At 43.6% G+C, this 22,114-nt stretch overlaps 4 protein-coding genes across 5 annotated transcripts; 3 read left to right on the forward strand and 1 right to left on the reverse strand.

The window, feature by feature from the left end:
* The first annotated feature begins 811 nt into the window (after positions 1–811).
* Positions 812–13,049, forward strand: LOC120678886 (1-phosphatidylinositol-3-phosphate 5-kinase FAB1B-like). 2 transcript variants are annotated; one of them, XM_039960324.1, is made up of 11 exons: positions 812–1,993; positions 4,236–4,934; positions 5,206–5,359; positions 5,442–5,786; positions 7,043–7,906; positions 7,982–8,316; positions 8,393–8,516; positions 8,593–8,763; positions 8,891–10,303; positions 11,077–11,343; positions 12,245–13,049. In XM_039960324.1, exons 1-11 carry the CDS (start codon positions 1,329–1,331, stop codon positions 12,566–12,568), a joined length of 5,361 nt encoding a protein of 1,786 aa, XP_039816258.1. In that variant the 5' UTR covers positions 812–1,328; the 3' UTR covers positions 12,569–13,049. The 2 variants fall into 2 exon arrangements, with proteins under 2 accessions (XP_039816258.1, XP_039816259.1); XM_039960325.1 differs by lacking the exon at positions 12,245–13,049 and adding an exon at positions 11,716–11,823 and having other exon boundaries at positions 883–1,993.
* Positions 13,050–15,768: 2,719 nt separating this feature from the next.
* LOC120680245 lies at positions 15,769–16,885 on the forward strand. Its single transcript, XM_039961854.1, has 2 exons — positions 15,769–16,377; positions 16,466–16,885. The coding sequence occupies exons 1-2, from the start codon at positions 15,773–15,775 to the stop codon at positions 16,653–16,655; spliced, it is 795 nt and encodes a 264-aa protein (XP_039817788.1). The 5' UTR covers positions 15,769–15,772; the 3' UTR covers positions 16,656–16,885.
* Positions 16,886–17,007: 122 nt separating this feature from the next.
* Positions 17,008–18,028, reverse strand: LOC120680246. Its single transcript, XM_039961856.1, has 2 exons — positions 17,494–18,028; positions 17,008–17,397 (listed from the first exon to the last, which is right to left on the reverse strand). Exons 1-2 carry the CDS (start codon positions 17,686–17,688, stop codon positions 17,065–17,067), a joined length of 528 nt encoding a protein of 175 aa, XP_039817790.1. The 5' UTR covers positions 17,689–18,028; the 3' UTR covers positions 17,008–17,064.
* Positions 18,029–18,209: 181 nt separating this feature from the next.
* LOC120678169 (transcription factor MYB77-like) lies at positions 18,210–18,827 on the forward strand. The gene has a single exon (XM_039959322.1). The coding sequence runs from the start codon at positions 18,210–18,212 to the stop codon at positions 18,825–18,827; it is 618 nt and encodes a 205-aa protein (XP_039815256.1).
* Positions 18,828–22,114: the final 3,287 nt, after the last annotated feature.

Consider the following 22,114-nt stretch of genomic DNA (forward strand, 5'->3'; position numbering starts at 1 on the left):
TGCCCGGGCAGAAGGGGATAAGGCACGCGGCATGGGTGGCACGGGGCGCCGGCGAGCAGGCGCTGGACGGGAGCAGGTGAGGCCTGGCGCGGAGGTCCGGCCTCTCCCCCTTCCCTCCATGGCTGGCGCGGAGGCGGCGGCGCGTGCTGTGAAGTGCCCTCGCCGGCCGCCGCGAGGAGCCTCGGTCGCGCGAGGTTGTTGGGGCGGCGGCCCGCCGGCGGGTGGCAGCGCGCGACCCCTCCCCCTTCGACGGCCGGCGTCCGGGGGCCGTTCCTCCTCCCACTCCATGACCGTTGGTTGCCGAATGGACGGCCCAGATGTCTCGTAATGACGTGGCCCAATGAGAAGCCTTGGAATTGGCCAGGAATCGTAGGTAGAGATATGAGGCACTACTAAATCCTTGCATACCCTAAGAGAATTGGTGGCGGCTTAACATATGAGAGATGAATATAATAGATATGTGGTAAGAAATTAGTTAGAGTCCCTAGTCTAAGCCTCTAAGACGTGTCATTAGGTACCGCACAAAGATAGCATGAAGAAGAAATACAACAATATTTCTTGAAACAATTGGTTTATGTCGGAAAGGGAAAAAAATTGTGTTCGTTTGGCTGTTGCTAGTGGCTGGTGCTGATTTGTTATGAGAGAATAGTACTGCTGACTGGTTGATAGCTGATGGCATGTGCTAATTTAATATGACAGAATAATATTGCTGGTTGGTTGGCTGACAAGCCAAACGAATCGAGCGAATAAAGTCTACAAAACAGTAGAGTGTAAACCAATAAAAAAGAGGATAGCGAAACGAGAGATCGGCAAGAAAGCAAATAATCAAACAGCCGAGGAAAAAGGAAACATATATCCAAAATCCAGAAAAGATTTGAAAAAACGGAGACGCGTCAGTTTAGTCCATCCCCCTCCCTTTCTATCTCCGTCCCCGTGAATCCGCTCCCTCCAGCCTCCCGTGCTCTACTGGCGGCCTCCTGGAACCCTCAGCCCCTCCTAATCTGAGCCCGAGTTATTAATCTCTTTTATTTCTTATCTAAGCCAAATCACTTCCCCTCCGCGATTCCTAGTTGCTTCGCTTCGATCCAGCCTCGTCGAATTCCTGGTGGGGAGGTCGGAATCTTCGCGCCCAATTCGTCGAGGCTGTGTGCTGCTGCCGCTGCCGCTGCCGCCACCGCGGTGAGTGATCTGATCTGGTGGGCGGGTTGCGGCGCGGAGGTGGGAGCGGTTTTGGCTTGGGGGAGAAGCTAGCTATGCGGATTGAGGCGTCGCCGGATTGAGCATGAGGGGTGGGGCTGCTGCTGGTGGCGGTGGAGCGCGTGGCGTGGATGATGGGATCACCGGAGGGGCGCCTTGTGGAGCTGTTCGGTGCCGTGAAGTCGTGGATGCCGCGGCGGGGCGAGCAGTCGCCGCCGCCCTCGTCGCAGTCGGCTGCGCCGGTGGCGGGGCAGCCGCAGCAGCCGCTGCCGCATGACCTGTCGAGGGACTTCTGGATGCCGGACCAGAGCTGCCGCGTGTGCTACGACTGCGACGCGCAGTTCACCATCCTGAACCGGCGCCACCACTGCCGCCACTGCGGCCGCGTGTTCTGCGCCCGGTGCACGGCCAATTCCGTGCCCCGCTCGCCCGGGGACGCCGCGAGGGAGGACGGCGAGAGGATCAGGGTCTGCACCTACTGCTTCCAGCGCTGGCTGGAGGAGGAGGCCGCCGCACGGGGAGACATGGCGGCGCAGCAGCCGTCCAGCCCGTCGATGTCCGCCGCTAGTGTGGGGAGCGACAAGTCCAGCTTCACAGGGACAAATGGGCAGATGTCGTCCTATGCGAATGTTAGCTACGCTGACTTTGCATCGATGCCTGTCCACGGTGAGGGCAACTGCGGCGAGGATGACGGCTACCCTGAGAAGAAGCAGACTCTGATGGAACCTGCTCCAACCATGGAACCTGCAGCTTATGTGGATAACTCATCGGATACATTCAACTTTTGTGTGCAGAGGTATGAATCTTTCCATGGTCCATGTTGTGTTCTTTAAGAAATGGAAGGCTGACTCGTGACATTATTATTGAGAAGTGCTGTTATGTGCCACTAGAAGATTATGCATGCATTGATTGACTGATCAGGATCTTGCATCTGTGCTTGTGGGATGCTGTTACATGTTATATTAGTTTTGGGTAGAGGTAGTATTTTCTCTGTTGATCCTCGAATATAGACAATTCCAGTGTTGAATCTTTTGGATATTTTATTGGATAGATAACGCTTTTGGTATCAGGTGCATCTTCAACTCTCTACAACTATTAGCTAAAATTCTTACATTACTGTTATTTGGGCTAGAATGTATGCCTTAAGTTATGTGCTACTTGGCCAGCACGTGTCTGGTACAATTGTTGAGACATAATAGTTTTTCTCTATTGACATAAAAAAAATCCTGCTATTTGAACCTTTTGGATATTTTGTCTGGAGAGTGCCTGCCCACTGACATTACTATTGGTATCAGGGCTTTTCTCAGTACATTAGTTCAAACTGTTAGTATATTACTGTTATTTGGGGCTGCACTAATGCCTACTCACCTAGGAAGTGGGCATTCGGTTTTTTGGTGCTGTTCGGTTCGGGTTTTTCGGTCATGCAAAAATTCGGTTCTCAGCAATTAAAAACCGATCGGTGCTTCAAAATTTTAAAAACCGACACCGAAGTTAACGGTTTCTTCGGTTCGGTTTTCAGTGGCACCGAACAGCACCGAACAATACTCAAACAGGCACTTGCTTGTTGCTTTTGTTGCGCGTGCGCTTGCCTGATTGTGCTGCCCCACCTGCCACGCTCCTGCCACTGGCTTGGACAAAGCTTGCTAGCTGCTGCGCTGCGCTACTGCCTACTCGGACTGCCCCTGCCCGCACATGGCACGTGGTGCACCGCTGCTCGCCCATGGGCGTTGTGCCTGCTGCGCTCTTGCCGCTGGCCCGCACGCGGCACGCCCCCAGCTCGCCCGCCAGCTGCTGCTGGCCTGCCTGGCCAGCCGCCGCACGCCAGCGCGCCTGCTGCTCGCTCGCGCAGCCACGCGCTCATCTCAGTCCTCGTCCGCTGTGTTGCTGGGCTTCGCTCGTCGCTGTTCGGTAGTTCGGCTGATTCAGTTCGGTGGAAGCCCAAAACCGAAGCCGAAGCCGACAACCGAAATAGCCAAAAGTCAAAACCGACGCCGAACCGAACCGAAAACGACATTTCGGTTCGGTTCGGTTCGGCTTCGGTTCGGTTTGGTGATTGGTTTTCGGTGAAAAAATGCCCAGTCCTATACTCACCTAGGGCCCGGTGGTGGGTGCTCCACAAGACTCAAAATCTTCGTAGGAGATAAGTTTCATTTGAAAATTAGATTGCTATGATTGGTTTGGTGGTTATATCTACTGGGAGGGATAATCTATTGGAAGTCAAATAAGCTATAAGTGTCGATATATTCCTTCACCTTTCTCTCTATCTCTCCAACTCTTCCTGCGTATCCAAAGTGCTTCTTTCCCTCTCCACCACACGTCATAGGACTAGGACGGCCTGGTCCTTTACCTCAACTTCCCATGTTGCATAGGAGTAGTTATCAACTGTGGTTTTCCAGATTTAGTATCAGTCAGACAGTCACTACGTTTGGTTGTCCGTGGTCCATATTGGTTCATTTTAGTATACCACAAGGGTAGTCTAATGTTCATTTTGAAATGACCAGTTATTCATGAAAGTGCCAAATGAGCATAGGAAAATTCATAAGCTGTTGGCTGATGGTTAACCAGCAACGTGCGACTGCAATTGGTTGTTAGTTATTATTACATCACTTGGATTATTTAGAAGATGAAATGTGGTAACTGAGGTATCACCATCCTGTCAACTTTGTCTTCTCAATCTCACTAATAATGTGCATGATGTTGTGCGGTCCATTATACGGACCTCCTGACTTGCTTGTCCTTATTAGGTCCCCTACTCTCCTTAAAATGAAAGATACTCAGTTTGAGTTCATCATATCTACTATCCTTTTCACTTCATTTACCACGTAATGTGTCTTTTCTTTAGAGGACCAGTGATTTAGCTAGATTCATGATGTTATTTTGCAATAAGCATTCCATTTCTTGCATTGGTTGATTTGTCTTTCATAGAGCAATATCATGCACAAAAATCAACTATGAATAAAGTAATAGGAATGTTTTATTTTGAATTACAAGTTGCATTCCTGTTGTTAGTCTAACATTTTTGTGTGTGTGTGTGTTAGGAGTGACGATGAAGATGATGACTATGCAGTTTTCCATTCAGATTTGGAAGGGCAACACTTGCAAAATTCTGATGAATATTATGGACCTATGTATTTTGATGGCCATCAAGTTGATTGCAGTGATGATGCAAAAGAGTCGACATCCCCAAGGAAAGATGTAACAGCCTTAGTTGATTCCTTGGGAGCAGATAAGAATGAAGATCATAGTGTTGATGAGTGCTGCAATGGTCGATCTTCTTCCATGTATAGCATGGAAGTGCTGGATAATGAACCTGTGGACTTTGAAAACAATAGCTCACTTTGGGTACCTCCGGAACCAGAGGACGAAGAGGATGATCATGATGGTGAACGTGATGATGATGAGGGGGTGGATGCCACTGGAGAGTGGGGATATCAACGCTCAAGCAGCTTTGGCAGTGGGCACTGTCGAAGTAGAGATAAATCGGCTGAGGAACACAAGAAAGCCATGAAAGACATAGTTGATGGCCATTTTCGGGCATTAGTTTCTCAACTTCTTCAGGCTGAAAAGGTACCCTTAACTGATAAAACTGGCAAAGAGAGTTGGCTAGATATAGTTACCTCTCTGTCTTGGGAAGCTGCATCTCTTTTGAAACCAGATACCACCAGCAAAGGTGGTCAGATGGATCCTGGTGGCTATGTTAAGGTGAAATGCTTGGCTTGTGGTCATCCAAGTGAAAGGTAAACAGATTCTATCTTCCGATTTCCATGCATCAGAACTCAAATTCATATATTTTGATAATTTTACAGCTATATACTTCTGAGCTGCTGTAACCTGATACTTCATACCAATTAAATGCTTTATAATTCAAATGCCCTCTAATGTCACTTGCGATTGAACTTTTTTTTTCTCTCCCTTTAATCTATTGCACTTTGAATTTCATATTGAATTTATTGTCAATGCATTTCGTTGATTTCCACCTGTGTTTTTTCTCCACAAATTCCTTTACAGTTTCGTAGTAAAAGGAGTTGTTTGTAAGAAGAATGTTGCTCACCGGCGTATGTCATCAAAAAAAGAAAAGCCACAAATCCTCATTCTTGGTGGTGCACTCGAATATCAGCGTGTATCAAATTTGCTTTCAAGTTTCGATACTTTACTGCAGCAGGTATATCCTGTGAATCCCAGTCTATTTTCACACATATCGCATATGTTGTAAACAGAAAGAACGCTTTCCTTTTTGACTCCAGGAAACAGATTATTTAAAAATGGCTGTTGCGAAGATCAAAGCACACCAACCAAGTGTTATATTGGTAGAGAAATCTGTGTCACGTTATGCTCAGGATTTGTTTCTAGAGAAAAACATTTCACTAGTTCTGAATATCAAAAGGCCACTGCTGGAAAGGATATCTCGCTGCACTGGTGCTCAAATAGTTCCCTCAATTGATTATTTGTCATCCCAAAAGCTAGGGCGTTGTGATTTATTCCATGTAGAGAAGTATGTTGAGGATCATGGGACTGCTGGAGAAGGCGGGAAGAAAATGTTGAAGACTCTCATGTTTTTTGAAGGCTGTCCCAAACCCTTTGGTTGTACAGTAAGTATTCACTTTTTGTCTCAGCTATAGTGCTTATGTTTGTCCTACTGATTTGGGTAGCGTTTGGTTGGAGAGTGAGTAAGAATGGAGCGGTTCTATTCCATATTACAGGAACGGAACGGCTCCATTTTTGTGTTTGGTTTGAAGGATGGAACGGCTCCATTTTTTGTTTGGTTGAAGGGACGTGGATCAACTGGCTCATGTTCCGTTAGCTTCATTTTGTGGGGTCCGTTTGTCATGCACCTCCATTCTTCCTCCCTCCCCTTCCTTCTTGAGTGCAGCTGCAGAGCTGCTGGCCGCCGCGGGCTCCGCGGTCACAAGGCCTCCGAGCTTCCTCTTGAGCCAGCTGCAGAGCTGCTGGCCGGTACAGGCTCCGCGCGCCCACCAGGCCACCGAGCTGCACCGCTAGGCTGCCGCTGTGCACTACGCCGTGCTTGCCTTCCTGCCGCCGCCACGTGCTCCGCGTGCCTGCCACGCTGCGCTGCTGCTTGCCGCCAGCGCGGGCTCAATGCGGTCCTGCGCTGCGCTGCTGCGGGCTCCATCGCACCGCCGCCAGCTCTGCGCTGCATTGCTGAGCGCCCGGAGCATCGCCGGATTCGTCGCGCAGCTGCCTGATTCGTTGCGCCGCCGCCCAATTCAGTCCGATTCGTCACGCCGCCGTCCAAATCGAAGCTGCATCGCCGGATTCACCACCGCCCGCTTGTGGTTGCCGGAGCTTGGGCTCGTCGCGGGGAGCAGAGTGTCGCGGGGAGACGGCATGAGACGGGAAGAGACGGCGTCGAACTGGAACGAACTCATTCGGTCGTTTTCACGGGATGAGTTCGTCCCAGATATTAGGCGAATATTCCTTCATCGGGACGGCTCGGCTCGCGTGTTCGCAAACCAAACAGAGGACGGAACCGCTCCATCCCTCTCGGCTCCTCAACCAAACACGACCTTGAAGTAGTCAGTTCAGCATGGAGGTTGGAAGTTTTATCATTGAAAATGGTTAATGAAATTGGGGGTTGATGTGTTAGTTGTTCAATAAACCTGGCTGGAATAATTGCTCTGTCCATGTGCAGCAATTTTCATTCTAGCAAAAAAAAAGTGTTTTTGTTTAACTGTGGATATATGTTACTTGAATGCTTGTTGGGAATTCTGTCATTACTTCATGCAGATAAATGATCTGCATTACTTCTGTCAGGAAACAAGCACAAAATAAAAAAAAATAGGTTGCTGCCACAGGTCATATGTCTAACTATGTCTAATTTCTGCAGATCTTGCTCAAAGGTGCTAATGGTGATGAGCTAAAAAAAGTGAAGCATGTTGTGCAGTATGGAGTATTTGCAGCCTACCACTTGGCTCTTGAAACATCATTCCTTGTGGATGAAGGTGCAACTCTCCCAGAACTCCCGCTGAAGTCTCCAATTATTGTTGCTTTGCCAGATAAACCTTCCAGTGCTGATAGATCCATCTCGACAATACCTATCTTATCAATCCCTAGTGCTTCATCACCAAACAGTAGCCTGCAAGCACATGACTTACAAAATGATGATTTGACATTTAATAGCAACAAAAGAATGGAACAAGCATCATTGGGAGTTCGTTCTGATGAAATCAATAGCCAAAATGGACACATTACCTGTTTGCTGGACGCTTCTTCTCAATCGTCTATTGGTCCCTTGGTTCAGCATTCAAATATTTCATGGTGCCATTGTCGTGATTGTACTGGAGATGTGAATAGAAAAATTAATCTACACGACAGCCAACCTGGAACCACCAGAAATGCGCTGGTTGACTTCGGTGTATTGCCTTCTGATTCTACAAATTTGTTGTCTTTTAAGAGTGATAATTCATCCACCAAGAATTCTGAGATTGGTGACAAGGTAGCAGATATGCCAGCTGCTCCTCTGAATGTACAAGTTTCTCACGATGATGACAGTGCAAAGGATAATTCAGTTGCCAAAACAGATGAAATTCCAGCATCTCCTGTTGATAATCAGAGTATATTGGTTTCTCTATCTTCTCGTTGTGTTTGGAAAGAAACTCTGTGTGAAAGGCCACATCTTCTTCGCATAAAATATTATGGTAACTTTGACAAACCTTTAGGCAGGTTTCTGCGTGACCAGCTATTTGATCAGGTTAGACTGAGGTTTTCATACATCTACGTTTGCTTTACAACCTCATATTATTCTTAACTTTTGTTTTTACTTCAGAGCAACTTTTGCCACTCTTGTGAGCTGCCACCAGAGGCCCATGTTTATTGCTATGTTCACCCCCAAGGCAGCTTAACAATATCAGTAAGGAAACTTTCAGTAAAGTTGCCTGGTGATGGTGAACATGATGGTAGAATTTGGATGTGGCATAGATGCTTACGCTGTCCTCGAGTTAATGGGCTCCCTCCAGCTACTAAAAGAGTAGTGATGTCTGATGCTGCCTGGGGCTTGTCTTTTGGTAAATTTTTGGAACTTAGTTTTTCAAATCATGCAGCAGCAAGTAGAGTCGCCAGCTGTGGTCATTCGCTTCACAGGGATTGCCTTCGCTTTTATGGGTACATTCTCATCTCTTTTCCATCTTATCAAATCGCTAAGGGTTGTGCGGTTGTGCCTTACATGTTGGTATTTCAGCTTTGGCGAAATGGTTGCTTGCTTCCGATATGCATCAATTAAGGTCCACTCTGTGTATTTACCACCACCGAAACTTGATTTCACTTCCCAGCATCAGGAGTGGGTAGAACAAGAAGCAAAAGAGGTAATGTGCATATGTGCTTAATGTTATCTTGCTGATATGCAGTACTATCTCGCTGATGCTGATTGTCTATATTCAGGTGGATGACTCAGCTGAACTTCTGTTCTCTGAAGTTCTAAATGCACTCCACAAAATTTCAGGAGGAAGGCCAATAACAGGTTCTTTTGATGGCAACTTGAAGATTCTCGAGTTGAGAAGAAATATTGGAGAACTGGAAGAGATCCTGTTGGCAGAGAAGGCTGACTTTATGGTTAAGTAGTTTTGGATTTCTTTATATAACGTTTTATTAATTGAACACTGTCCTACCTATGTCTGCACAAATAATAGAATTTCGTTAGTAAAGCTGCATTCTGATTATTGGAATTTTCATCTCCCAGGAGTCATTAAAGAATCTACTGAAAAAGGATATGAGAAAAGGACAACCATTCATTGATATTCTTGAGGTTAACAAACTAAGGAGGCATCTAGTATTTCTGTGTTACTTGTGGGACCAACGGCTGAAATTCATTGCAAATTCTGGTGGCAAGTACTGTGATGCACTCGCTGGTTTACGGATTGGAAGTGGGAATTGTGATTTTAGTGATAATTCAGTTGGTGCCAGTGCAGCCGCAAAGTTAGAGAAGGGCTCAAAGGTCATAGAAATTCCTTCAATTGTTAATGAAGGGTCGTTGCAGCAGATATCTAGTCACTCACCTCATGGTGAAGATGAGGGGCTCAACCAGGCCAATCAATCTAATGAAAATAGCTTGAGGAATGTTGCAGAGCTGAATCATGCTACCAGCGCAGATGTTAAGGATCAACTGGATAACCAAGAATCCAGAATTGGGGTACGTAGGGTTGTTTCTGATGGACAATTCCCAGTTACTACTGATATTCCGGACACATTGGATGCAAAATGGAGAGGCCAGAATGGATCTGTCCCTGATTCAAACTTGGCGAAACCACTACATTCAGTTGAAGGCACAGCAGTTGATGTTAAAAGTCAAGCCAAGGCTGTACCTTCCCATACTTTCACTGTCCGGTCTGGTGATGCAGCAGAAGAATTACTTAGATGGCTTAAGGTGCCTTATATGACATCAAACAGTTCCTTAAACCCAACATCTGGTTCACCACTGAGATTTGCTTCCTTGACTGACTACACTCCTAAATACGTTGAATTGTTTTGTGAGCTATCACAGAAAGGTGGGGCAAGATTTTTCCTGCCTACTGGAGCTAATGACATTGTCATCCCAGTATTTGATGATGAGCCAACAAGTGTTATTTCTTATGCACTTGTTTCACCCATGTACTGCTTCCAGTTGTCTGATGAGAGCACTAAAAGTAGAGACAAAGATTCTTCTCTTCCATTTCCTGTCTATGATTCAGGAAATTTTAATCCGTTTCATTTGTTTGATGAATTTGGATCCCACTATGATGTCACTCCATCAGTATCTGGAGGTAATCAGGTGCATTTGAGTGTTTCTTTTGAAGATGGTGGGCCACTTGGGAAAGTGAAATATAATGTGACGTGCTATTATGCAAAAAAGTTTGAAGCACTGAGAAGGTCTTGCTGTCCATCTGAGCTTGATTTTTTGAGGTCTATCAGTCGATGCAAAAAATGGGGAGCACAAGGTGGTAAAAGCAATGTGTTTTTTGCGAAATCTTTAGATGACAGATTTATAATAAAGCAAGTTACCAAGACAGAGCTTGAATCATTCCTAAAGTTTGGCCCGGAATATTTTAAATATCTGTCAGAGTCCATAAGCACGGGAAGTCCTACTTGCCTAGCAAAAATTTTGGGGATCTATCAGGTATGTTCTTTAAACTTTCTTCAGTGTTATTACACATTATCTGTGGGAAAAAAAATTTCATCCATCCATTGATTTAATGCAATATTATGGTCCTTCAACTTCAATATTAGTAGGCACCTTGTAAAAAAAAATGGCACTGGCAATCAATCAACCAGAAACTTTCATAAACATAGTTGTGTCTGTCAAGCATGATTTTTTTTTTGTTTTTTTGTAATTGCACCATTGTTTCCCTCTTAATAAAGAGATACGCAGCTCTCCTGCGTGTTCGAGAAAAGAAAACATCTTTTGTTTTTTGTATGCAAGTCATATATTTTATTGTATCCCTTTGGACCCCTGCGTTCCTCCTTGAATCATTTGATAATTCTAGGATTAAATCTAGACTCAAATTATAATTCTTCTTTAGTTAAAGCCAACTATTCACCGAATTTGCCACAAATTAAATCTTATGTTTTGAGCCTCCAAATTTGAGTTATTATAAGTCCTTGGTGTTTGGGATCAGATCCACAGGTGATATAGCATATAATTAGCAAGAAACAGATATAATCCCTTTTGTTGAAAATAGTACTAAGAATATGTGCAGTAAAGTTGTATTAATTTTGACTAAACATGTTGCCTGTAACAAGTTCCTTTGATATATGAAAATTTTGCAGCCTATTATCAGTATTTTATGAACAAAATTTAGTGGTCAAAGCAGCAACTTAACTTCAAAGTGTAAAAGTTGTCACTTTTTCTGACTGGAAGGCATAACTTTCTTTTTGATCTGCTGTCCTTAGGTTACAATTAAGCATGTAAAGGGTGGCAAGGAGTCAAAGATGGATTTGCTTGTGATGGAAAATCTTTTGTTTGGACGGAATATCACCAGGCTGTATGATCTCAAGGGATCTTCAAGGTCAAGGTATAATGCAGATTCAAATGGCAGCAACAAGGTCCTTCTTGACCAGAATTTAATTGAGGCGATGCCAACTTCACCGATTTTTGTTGGGAACAAGGCGAAGCGGCTACTAGAGAGAGCTGTTTGGAATGATACTTCGTTTCTAGCTGTAAGTTTGCATCAATTTATTGACTTATTGTTTACATCAATGGTTTTGAAAATGTAGCAGCTTCCAGGGTTATTTCTAACCTCACCTTTTTGTGGTCAACAATCTTTGCCCTGATTTTTTCATGGTCGTGACTTATGAACTGAGCATTCTTATTTTCGATTTCTTTTTTTTTCCAATTTAATCCTCTTTTGGCCAATATCATTTTGTTCATGACTTGTCAGACCTATGTTCATTTATTTTCCTCAAATGCTTGTATGGTTCCAGTATGTGGTGAGAGCCTTAAGAGAGATTGACCATATTTTTCGGATGCTAATTTTTAATACAGTATAAGTTAGAAGATCTCAGATCCTGTTATCCTTTTTCCAGTATTAGGGAAATGATGTAAACTTTGCAGATAATGAAGTATCAACCTGCTTGGCATCTTTCCACTTTACGTTGGCTTTTGATCTACATGGCCCTGAGTGAAATATACTTTTGGACCGTAAGCAAATCACATGCTACAAGCCTTTGCATTGCTGCCATTTATGCTTTGAGAATAGCAAATGCCACAATGAGCTGATTGCTTTTAATAGCATGTTAAGCCATCTTGATCATTTTGACGTGGATATTTGGCTCCATCACTGCAGCACTGATGCTTACAAGTTTCTAAGCAGTCACACAATGAAAAGTCACTATATATAATTGGACTACGTTTTCAGTTTTCTGATATTTTGTAGGCCGTTGACTGTACTTTTTTCTTCACATCTTAGGACTTGGTCGCTTCAGACCAACAATAGGCAATAGGTCTATAGGTAGATGTGCTAGTGCGTATGGTATGCCGAATTTAAATACAATCTAAAACTAAATCAGAAACTGTGAGCCTTAAACATAGATGCATTAATGATCTCCATTGCCCTTTCAGGGAATAGATGTGATGGATTATTCCTTGCTTGTGGGAGTTGATGAGGAGAAACATGAACTGGTCTTGGGAATTATTGATTTTATGAGGCAGTATACATGGGACAAGCACCTTGAAACATGGGTAAAATCTTCTGGCATTCTTGGTGGGCCGAAGAACGGCTCTCCTACTGTTGTTTCACCTATGCAATATAAGAAGCGGTTTAGGAAAGCTATGTCTGCTTATTTTATTGTGATCCCCGAGCAATGGATGCCTGCAATAATCAATCCAAGCAAAGCATCATCAAATATTTGTGAAGAAGATTCTCAAAATGCTTCACAAGAATGATAAGAGATTTTATGTGCGTTATGTTGGTGATGCCGGTTTTGTCCTACTGTCCTGAAGATTGCTGAACTGGTCAGTCTGGCTTGGTTACTCCAGGTGGCATTTAAAGTGATCTTCCTACTTGAACCGCGTTATCCTGTGCTAATTGGTACAGATCCGATCGCATCATTGGGTCCCTCAAGCATCGGATGTGTATATTCTCGAAACTGTAATTATGCCCTAGTCTTAGTTTCCCCCCTCATCTTTTGTCTTCAGTTTATAGTGTCATCGCTTCTCAATCGTGGTCGCTTAATTTTGGTTGGATGTATAGAATGAGCAGGGCGGTGAATTCTTTTGTTTTTGTAAGCGGTTGTTGTATATTAAGTTCTCCATCTGTCATTTTTTTTGGGGGCTATGTCGGTCATAATAACAAAATAAAATTAGTTTCAGGCAGATGTGGAATTCATGAATTCTTCAGAAATAAATAGCTGATTAGCAATAAAAATGTTTGCAATAAGAAGCCGAAACTTGCCATTAATAGAAAATTTCATCTGGCGTTGTACCCCCCGCCCCCCGGCGTTAGTGTTACAACTTATGAGGTCACGAGTAAACCACGTTTTGAACACAATATGACCCCTAAAGTATTAGTTTCACTTAGTGATTTTTAGCACAACATAATTATTAACAAAGTAAATATATTACTTTTCCGAGGCAAATCTCTTATGCTATTTTCAATATGAACAAAATGTATTTATAATCAAAGTTTAGATTGTTTAGCAACATGCAATTCAAAAGTTGCTTATTTGTAATTTGGATGGAGGCCTTGGATAAACTAGGTAACAATCTACTATCTCCTAAATTTATGTTTTATTTCAAAAGTTTTTCTAACCTATCTTTTCCTAGAGATATGGTCCGGGTGGTATCACGGATGAAGGTGGGTGTTACGATCCGCCGCGTAAACTAAAAAATAGTGATGTAAAGTTGGTGATTACAATGGAATTTTTAGCTTGGCGGCTTTTGGTCGGAGCGAATTTGATGGTAAGGATATCGATGGAAATAGAGGCACGTGGGTTGGAGGTGGTGGACTACGAAGAAAGAAAAAAAAGGAAGATTGCGAATACATGGTGATTTTCGGTGGGAGTGAATTTGATGGTAAGGGTGTTGATGGAAATAGAGGCATGTGGGTTGGGGGAGGCATTAAACATTGATTTGTGTATACTGTAATAAGTAATGAAAGATATTTTCAATAATAGCATAATCTTTAATTATATATCGTCATGATCCATTTGTTCGATAACTTCGGTTCTTTTACAACTACCACATCGTATCAATCAATATGTGGATGCAGGAGATTTGTTTCATTCGATTTCTTGTTAGTATAAATGAGTTGAACAAATCTTTTTTTTTTTGCAACGCACGCACGGCCACTAGTTGAAACTAGGGTTAATTTGTTCCGTGCCATTATAAATTTCAAGGTTCTGAGTTCTACCATTAAACTTCATATATTTGGAACGGTGCCATTACTAATCTGGAATACACTGACTCATGCCATTTTGTACATCTGAAACAGCCTTGGGCCCACGTGCAGGCCCGAGTATTTTCGTATGTCCCTTTCTGCCCCTGCCCGTCGGCCTAACCCGACTCGAGCTCACCCAACCGGCGCCGCGGTTCCCATTCCTCCCTCTCTCTCCCTCCCTCTTCCCCGAACCCTAGATCCCCAAATCCGGCGGACGGCGGCGAGGGCGGACGGCTCCGGCGATGGGTGATTCGTTGATTTGAGGTGTGCGATGAAACCTCGATATCCAGCAGAGATGGACGACGGGAATGGCAGGTATGGATCGTACACCCATGTGTCTGGCTCGATTTCTTTGCGAATCAGGTTGGCGTAGGATTGAATCGAGGTTTTGCGGTTAAGGATTTGCTATCTTTGATTTGATTGCCTTTTTGTTCTGCGGTTCTGTTGGTAGGACCGAGTTGTTCGCGCTAGAGATTAAAGTCCAAGGCTTTGTGATGACGGACCCGAATGGTAGAAAAACTTACACGAAAGAGAAGGTGATGCGATGGGAAATGGAGATTGGGTCTTTTACTCTGAATTTGCTGATGTCAAGCTTACTCGAAGAGGTGAAATGGGGCAGTAACCAGTCTACCATTGTGTGGTTCTATGACAAGAGAATTGGAGAGGATGTCAGGTTAGATAATGAGATTCAAATGATTGACATGTTTGAAATGTATAAGTCTGAGATGAGCTGTGTTATAGTGGCAGGAATATTTGACAAAGTAGTTGTGGACAGCCAAATAGAACGTGAGCTTGATGATCTAACCCCTTTGTGTGTGATACCTCCACTCGATGATGCACCACTTGATGTACCCACTAGTTCACATGTACATCCTTCTTTTGATGTACACACTAGTTCACAACTAGATCCACCTCTTGATGTACCCACTGCACAGCCACATCCTGCAGATGCTTCAGACCCTGACCCATTTGACAATGAGGAGGAGTATGTTGGTTTTGATGATGAACACATTTACATGCCAACAGCTCCTGCTCCACCTCCTACACAAGATGGGACTGAGCAGCCCTCACATCCCACACAGCCAGCTGACAATGACAATCCTACTCCTCTATCTGCTAATCCTGAGGCTGAGGTGAATGATGCAGATCCAGAGGAGCTTCATGTGATCCATGACCCTGAACATCCAAACATTATCAAGGGTGCTTTATTTCCCGACATCATATCATTCAGAAAGGCAGTGAGGCATTATGCCATTGTAAGAGGTTTTGCTTTTGCTGACCTAAAAACAGACCCAACAAGATTCATTGCCAAGTGTGCAAGTGAGGGCTGTCCATGGCGCATTCATGCTTCTAGGGTGCAAGGGCAAAGTGCAATTCAGGTAATATTGTTGGTGGATTTTATTTGCTGTCCATTACCCCTTTTTGTTGTTGTACAAGAGCAATGAAGTATGTCTTTGATGTGCAGATCAAAGTGCTACCTGCAGAGCATAATTGCCCAACAACCAAGCTTGTGGAAGGCAAGATGGCTACTCAAGGCTGGGTTGCAGACAGACTATCTGATTGGGTGAAGAAGAACCCTCACAGGGGGACAAAAGATGCAAAGGAAAAGTTAGAGTCAGACTATGGAATTAAGTTGAAGTATTCCAAAGCCTGGTCAGGTGTGAAGGTTGCCCTTGAGCAAATTCATGGTAAATACGAAGAAAGAGCTTATAATGGAGAAGAGATACCTTAGAAAGCAGATAGCTAATAAGATGGCAGATGGGATCTTGCCAAATGTGTTGAAGGAGCTGAATCAAATAAGTGCCAACCTCAGAGTTGTCAAGATTGCAAGAAGTGATGAAGACTGTGCAGAGGTTACTGTATTGGATGCCTATAACAACACTAGAAGGCACACAGTTGATCTGAAAAACCATAACTGCTCTTGTAGAGTTTGGCAGGTAACTGGAAAACCATGTCATCGTGCACTTGCATGGATATTGTCTAATAGAGGTGTAGAGATCTCTGCATTTGTTCATGATTACTACTCTGTGGCTAAGTTCAAGGCAGCATATGAGGATAGAGTAACTGGAATGCCAGATAGGTCCCAATGGCCTGTAGTTGATTTGGCCTTCCAAGTGTGCCCACCACTACAGAAAAGAGCACCAGGCAGGCCAAAAGTCCAGAGAATCAGAGGAGCTCTTGAGAAAGGACCCAAACGAAAGGTTAGATGCAGCAGATGCAAAGGCTACGGACACTTTGCCAAGACTTGCAAGCTTGCAGAACCAGCCGAGCCAGCAGAGCCAACAGAAGATGTTGATGTACCAGCACCAAGTAAGAGGTATGACATTTATGGCTGGGTCTGATCTGACATGGTAAATTCCCTAAATGTTTCAAATCCTTCTCACTGATAATTACATGTTTTGTAGGAAGAGGCAACCAGATGATGAAGGCTCATCTACTCCACAAAAGAAGAAGAAGCCAGCAAAAAAGAAGACACCAAAGAAGAAGAAGACACCTAAAAAGAAGAAGACTCCTAAGAAGAAAAAGCAAACTCAAGCAGCAGCTGCTCCACCTCCTAGAGCAGTTAGAAGCCTGAGGGATTGGCTGGGCATGTAGTTCATGTTCTGTGAAGGGATGTGACCCTGTTCTATGCTTTTGTGGTTGAAATTGATGTGAACCTGATGTGTTGAGACTGTCATGTCAATGTGATGAACTCTATTAGTCTTTGCTTTTCATGATCTCTGAGTGGGGTGACCTTGATGTAATATAACTTGGTTTGTTAATGCTACTGTCATGAGGTTGTGTTATTTATCAACCTGTTCAACAATGCTACTTGTGAACTTCATGTTTTGATAATGCTACTGAGAATCTGATGATGTGTTATTCATCAAACTGTTCTACAAAGCTACTTCTGAACATCTATTCTCAACTGACAATTGGAGATCAAAACAAATGATACAATCTGTACTCAGGAAATACACATTTCATTTCATCCGAAATAGCAACATTCAAGTTCCTTTAAGTTTCACCTACAAAACAGAGCCATAACTAGCCCAACTACAACACCCACACACACAGCTGCTAAAACTGCATTGTCCACTGCAAATACTCTTCCCTGGCGCAATTGTTGCTTCAGCTCTACAATCTGGTGCATCAACTCTCCCATTTGTTGCTTCACTTCCCTAATCTGTAGCACCAGCTCGTCAGTTTCACCATGTCTTTCAACTACTCCACCTCTTAACACTTCATCTCTTGCAGCTTCATGTGCTTGGACCATTTGGAGTTCCTTCATTCTCCTTCCTTGCAAATAGTTCACATAATCAGCTTCCCACCAGTACCAACCACAAGTTTCATCGTCCTGACAGAAAGCACATACAAGTCTACTAAATCATCAACCCAAAATCCAACTCCAAGTTGTCAGAATGTCACTGCTAGCAGTGTGAATCACACTCACCGGGTAGTTGTTAGGACACTTGTAGAAGATCTTCCCGTACGATTCAAGTTTCTTGCTTCGAAGCTGCACAACTGGAACCCTACATTTAGGGCAATCAATCAGCGGCAGCGGCTCACCTTCGACCCTGCCCCTGCTCCTGCTACCCGACGATGCGGCGGACTTCATCGGACTTCCTGCGGCCCAGCTCCCCGACATGTCCTCGCCACCACCAGCTGCAGATGGCCGCCTCCGCCGCCGTCCGCCCTCGCCGCCGCCCACCGGATTTGGGGATCTAGGGTTCGGGGAAGAGGGAGGGAGAGAGAGGGAGGAATGGGAACCGCGGCGCCGGTTGGGTGAGCCCGAGTCGGGTTAGGCCGACGGCCAGGGGCAGAAGGAGCAATACGAAAATACTCGGGCCTGCACGTGGGCCCAAGGCTGTTTCAGATGTACAAAATGACATGAGTTAGTGTATTCCAGATTAGTAATGGCACCGTTCCAAATATATGAAGTTTAATGGTAGAACTCAGAACCTTGAAATTTATAATGGCACGGAACAAATTAACCCTTGAAACTAAGGCAACCCCTCCTCTCCCAGCCTTCCTATATCCCACGCAGTTCCCAATTTCCGTTCCAGTCTCGCGACGCGCCTTCCATATATATGATGGCGAGATGCGGCGCGACGTAACCTAACCCAACCTCGTGCCGCGCCCTCGATCTCCCCCGTACCGAGCGGGCGCATGGCGGTGGAGTGCGGCGGCGAGGGCAAGGCGGACTGCAGGAAGACGCCGTGGACGGCGGAGGAGGACGAGGCGCTGCGGCGGGCGGTGCGGGAGCACGGGCGGCGGAACTGGGCGGCCATCGCTGGCGCGGTGGCCGGCGGGCGCGGCGCCAAGTCGTGCCGGCTGCGGTGGTGCCAGCACCTGGCGCCGGAGCTGGACTGCCGCCCCTTCACGCCCGAGGAGGACGCGCGCATCGTCGAGCAGCAGCGCGTGCACGGCAACAAGTGGGCCACCATCGCGCGGTACCTCCATGGCCGGTCCGACAACGCCGTCAAGAACCGCTGGAACTCCGCGCTCCGCAAGGCGCAGCAGGGCAGCCCCGCCGCCGCGGCGCAGGAGGACGCCGCCGAGGACGAGACGGCGGCCCCGGCGTGCCTCGATCTGTTCCCGTTGAGCGCCGGGGAGATGAGGGAGGCCAATGCGGCGGATCGGTTGGGGGTTCGTGAGGAGGCGGAGGACGCGGCGTCGATCGGCCTTACGGTAGGGTCGCCGGGGCTGAGCGACGCGGAGCTGGCACTGAGCCTGGGGCCCGTGCGGCCGCCGCTGAACCGGGGAGTTTTTCGGTTGTTTCTCTAAGATGAGAATGAGATGCTCTCTACTCGTCCATGGGCCAGCCATTGCCATTGCAGATCGAACGGGGCGTGAAAATTTTCGTAGAGTAAGCTAGCATAGTTTGACTACTAAAATAGGTAGTCGTCTCCTAACGAAAATTAGAATCCGAATTTCACCTGGAACTTGCTTTTGCTCCTCATCCTGCGGTCAAAACTCCAAGGTGCATCGCGCGCCGCGGAGACTAATGAAGTCGGAGTCAGGAGGGGTTTTGATGTAACAACCTTTTATATATGATTGAGTAAGTGCGATCTCATAGACCTCCTAAACATTGTACAGATATGATCATGGCCGGCTCCACTATTTCGAGGGCTCCGGAGCGAACCAGATTATAGGCCCTGTAGGTAAATATTTATTTATTTTTAACATAATAAAAGAGAGAGTAGTTTTAATGATATATTTTTAATTTTGAAGATAATGTCGATAGTGCAAACTAAAAAGTGGCAAAATAAAACTAGTATGATTACCACAAATAATAATTGAGGTCTACAAATTCAAAAACAATAATGCTTCAGTCCTTGATAAAAGAAAGTCCTTCGAGTATTTCTTAGTGCAAAATCACTAAGAACAACACTAGTATTGAAATTATGATCATGTCCTATATTTGATCAGGTTTCTGCCCTTGATCTTCATTTAAATCATTTTACTTGAAGGTTGAAAAAACTTGTGTAAAGCACTCCTTTGTGATTCAATGAACTCTATTTTGTTTTCTTTTTTTTCATTTCTAAGATCCCGACAAATGCTTCTTAGATAACATTCTAACATCTAAATTATAAGAGAAAATAAATAGTGGAATTAGAAGTTTAAACCTCCAAATCTAAGCATCCAACATAGCCATGAACATTCACCAATGACCAATCAGAACAGAAAGAGAATTTGTTGTTGAGGAAATTCCCTATATGGCCCTACTAAACTTACATATCCCTTGCTTGTCCATTTTTTCCCAGAAGTTCCCTATATGACACCATAACATCGTTTCTTCCCTAAAATGACCCTTTCATTACTTTTGGGCAGTAACTGTGTTAACTGCCATGTGAAAAGAACATTTTACCTCTATTTGTATCTGTATAACCAAATTGATATTGGTACACGTCTCTAAATATTTTGGAAAGAAGAATTTTTTTTTGAATTACCTGTACATGTGAAGCCATTCAATTACGACGTGCCCGGCAGCGAGTCGGGGTGGGGTGGGGTGGGCTCAACGTCCGGCCAAGCGGGGGCGTGCATGCTGGCGGCCCAACTGTCCTGTGTATCTCTATGCCTATAAGAATAATCTTTTGTGTCGTAGATATTTTTTATTCATGTAAAAGTACTTGCATGTGAGTAACTAATTTTTTCACAATGCTAAATTAGTGGTTCACTTGTTCGGTGATGTTGAACCATTTATTCACGATATTCATTTCCATTATCTACCCTATATAATCAAATGTTCGTGATATTTTGTTCGTAGTACATTATTATCTGTGCGTCATGTTTAACATTTTGTTCATACAAAATAATCTTTTATGTGTTGTTAAAATATTTGTTTCCAGTAGCTGGAATTAATTATTTAGTATTAACAATACTTTTTTAAAATATCCTGTAAATACTGTCATGTGTGGTGTTGTTTTGAACATCTTATCATTTGAAAGATAATGGTGCAATCTAAATTTAATATGGATACTTGACTTAATATCTATATTTTTTTAGTTTTGAATTTGCATGTATGTGGGTAAAGTCATCATTAGTGTCTTGTTTTGCATACAAAAAATCTCTCATATTACCTTGGAATTATTTGACTGCGCTGCTCGCAAAAACTGTCCCGTGGTCAGACTGACAATAGCCCATCTAATATTTGCTTTAGGTGATGGTTGTTAATTTGTATAGACTCACGCTGTTTGCCTTACCCTAGTCATCGTTTAACTGAATTAGGACCAGCTAGAATAGTCGTGAGGCGAGTACTAGTACTAACCAATCCTTTGTTGGGCCGTTGATGACATACCATACAAGTTTCTTGTGGAAGAGCTAAAAAAAGGGTTCGTTCAAAATTGCACGATACCACCAGAGAATGTGAAAATAGCAAAAAAAAAATTCTTCCCTCAACTATCACAAATATCTAGTTTTTTTCCCTCAACTATAAAACCGGATATCTAGCCTCTCTCAACTACCAAAACAGTATGTTTTACCTCCCTCAGCGGTTTTACAAGTGGTTTTTATGTTTTTTCATTGATTTTTTCTTCTCTATTTTTCACTCAATTAAGGTAGCAAACGTGGATAAAATATTATAAAAATTGTCATAGTGGTAGAGGAGAGTATAGAGAACATAATTTTGCAGTTTATTGAAGTTGAAATTTCAAATTTTGAAGTAGGAAAGAATTTAAATTTTATTAAATTTTTAAAGCATCAAGATGAGCTCCATCTTTGACAAAACCTGAAATGTGCGATACATATTAGAGGTGAATCATTAGAGAATTTTTGTTGGTATATGCTATTGTAAAATTTTATGTTTCTTAGGAATGGTCAAATTTGAGCCAAATTTGATCTTTTTTATTTATTTGCATATTTGATTTATACATATGCAGATTCTTGAGTATATTTTAAGTTATGTGAAAATAAATAAAATGTATAAAATTTGGCTCAAATTTGACCATTCGTAATAAACTTTACTATAGAACTTGTGCTCACAAAAATTTCCTAGTGATATACCTTTAATATGTGTCACACAATTCAAATTTTGTCAAAGATAGTGCTCATCTTGATGCCTAAAAATTCAATGAATTTTGAATTATTTCTTTCTTTAGGTTTAAACTCTGCAAAAATGGGTTCTTCGTACTCTCCTCTACCACTATACCAATTTTCATGATTTTTGAACCACGTTTGCTGCCTTAATTGAGTGGAAAAATGTTAAGGGAAAAAAATCTTTGAAAAAAAGTAGAAAACCGCTTTGTAAACCATTGGGTTACAAATATTGATAGAGGAAAATTAGACTTTTACGATAGTTTAGGGAGGCAAATTAAACTTTTTCCTATTAGAAACAGTCGTGCCTTTCTATGGTTTCAACCAGTGTTTGCTATGTAAGAGGGTTGATTACAGATAACATATTGATAGTGTTTCACTTTTGGTATATATATTAAATGAAGTACTTAATAATATTTAGCAAAAGTAGTGGGTTTCATTGATTTGGATTTGCCCAGTGCTTGTGAATATGTGTGTTTGTTGATTAATTCGTAGTTCTTTTTGTTGTCCAATCGTGGCTGTGTTCAATAGCAAACAGT

The sequence above is a fragment of the Panicum virgatum genome, chromosome 6N (assembly GCF_016808335.1).
Source record: "Panicum virgatum strain AP13 chromosome 6N, P.virgatum_v5, whole genome shotgun sequence".
In the NCBI taxonomy this organism is placed as follows: domain Eukaryota; kingdom Viridiplantae; phylum Streptophyta; class Magnoliopsida; order Poales; family Poaceae; genus Panicum; species Panicum virgatum.

Bases quoted from the DNA above. Each gene is read 5' to 3' on its own strand.
- LOC120678886 (XM_039960324.1), top strand. From the start codon at position 1,329: ATGATGGGATCACCGGAGGGGCGCCTTGTGGAGCTGTTCGGTGCCGTG. The intron at 8,764-8,890 runs GTTAAGTAGTTT...TTCATCTCCCAG, and splicing joins CAGAGAAGGCTGACTTTATG to GAGTCATTAAAGAATCTACT. The intron at 10,304-11,076 runs GTATGTTCTTTA...TGCTGTCCTTAG, and splicing joins AAATTTTGGGGATCTATCAG to GTTACAATTAAGCATGTAAA.
- LOC120680245 (XM_039961854.1), top strand. From the start codon at position 15,773: ATGGAGAAGAGATACCTTAGAAAGCAGATAGCTAATAAGATGGCAGAT. The intron at 16,378-16,465 runs GTATGACATTTA...CATGTTTTGTAG, and splicing joins GTACCAGCACCAAGTAAGAG to GAAGAGGCAACCAGATGATG.
- LOC120680246 (XM_039961856.1), bottom strand. From the start codon at position 17,688: ATGTCGGGGAGCTGGGCCGCAGGAAGTCCGATGAAGTCCGCCGCATCG. The intron at 17,398-17,493 runs GTGAGTGTGATT...GCTTTCTGTCAG, and splicing joins AGTGTCCTAACAACTACCCG to GACGATGAAACTTGTGGTTG.
- LOC120678169 (XM_039959322.1), top strand. From the start codon at position 18,210: ATGGCGGTGGAGTGCGGCGGCGAGGGCAAGGCGGACTGCAGGAAGACG.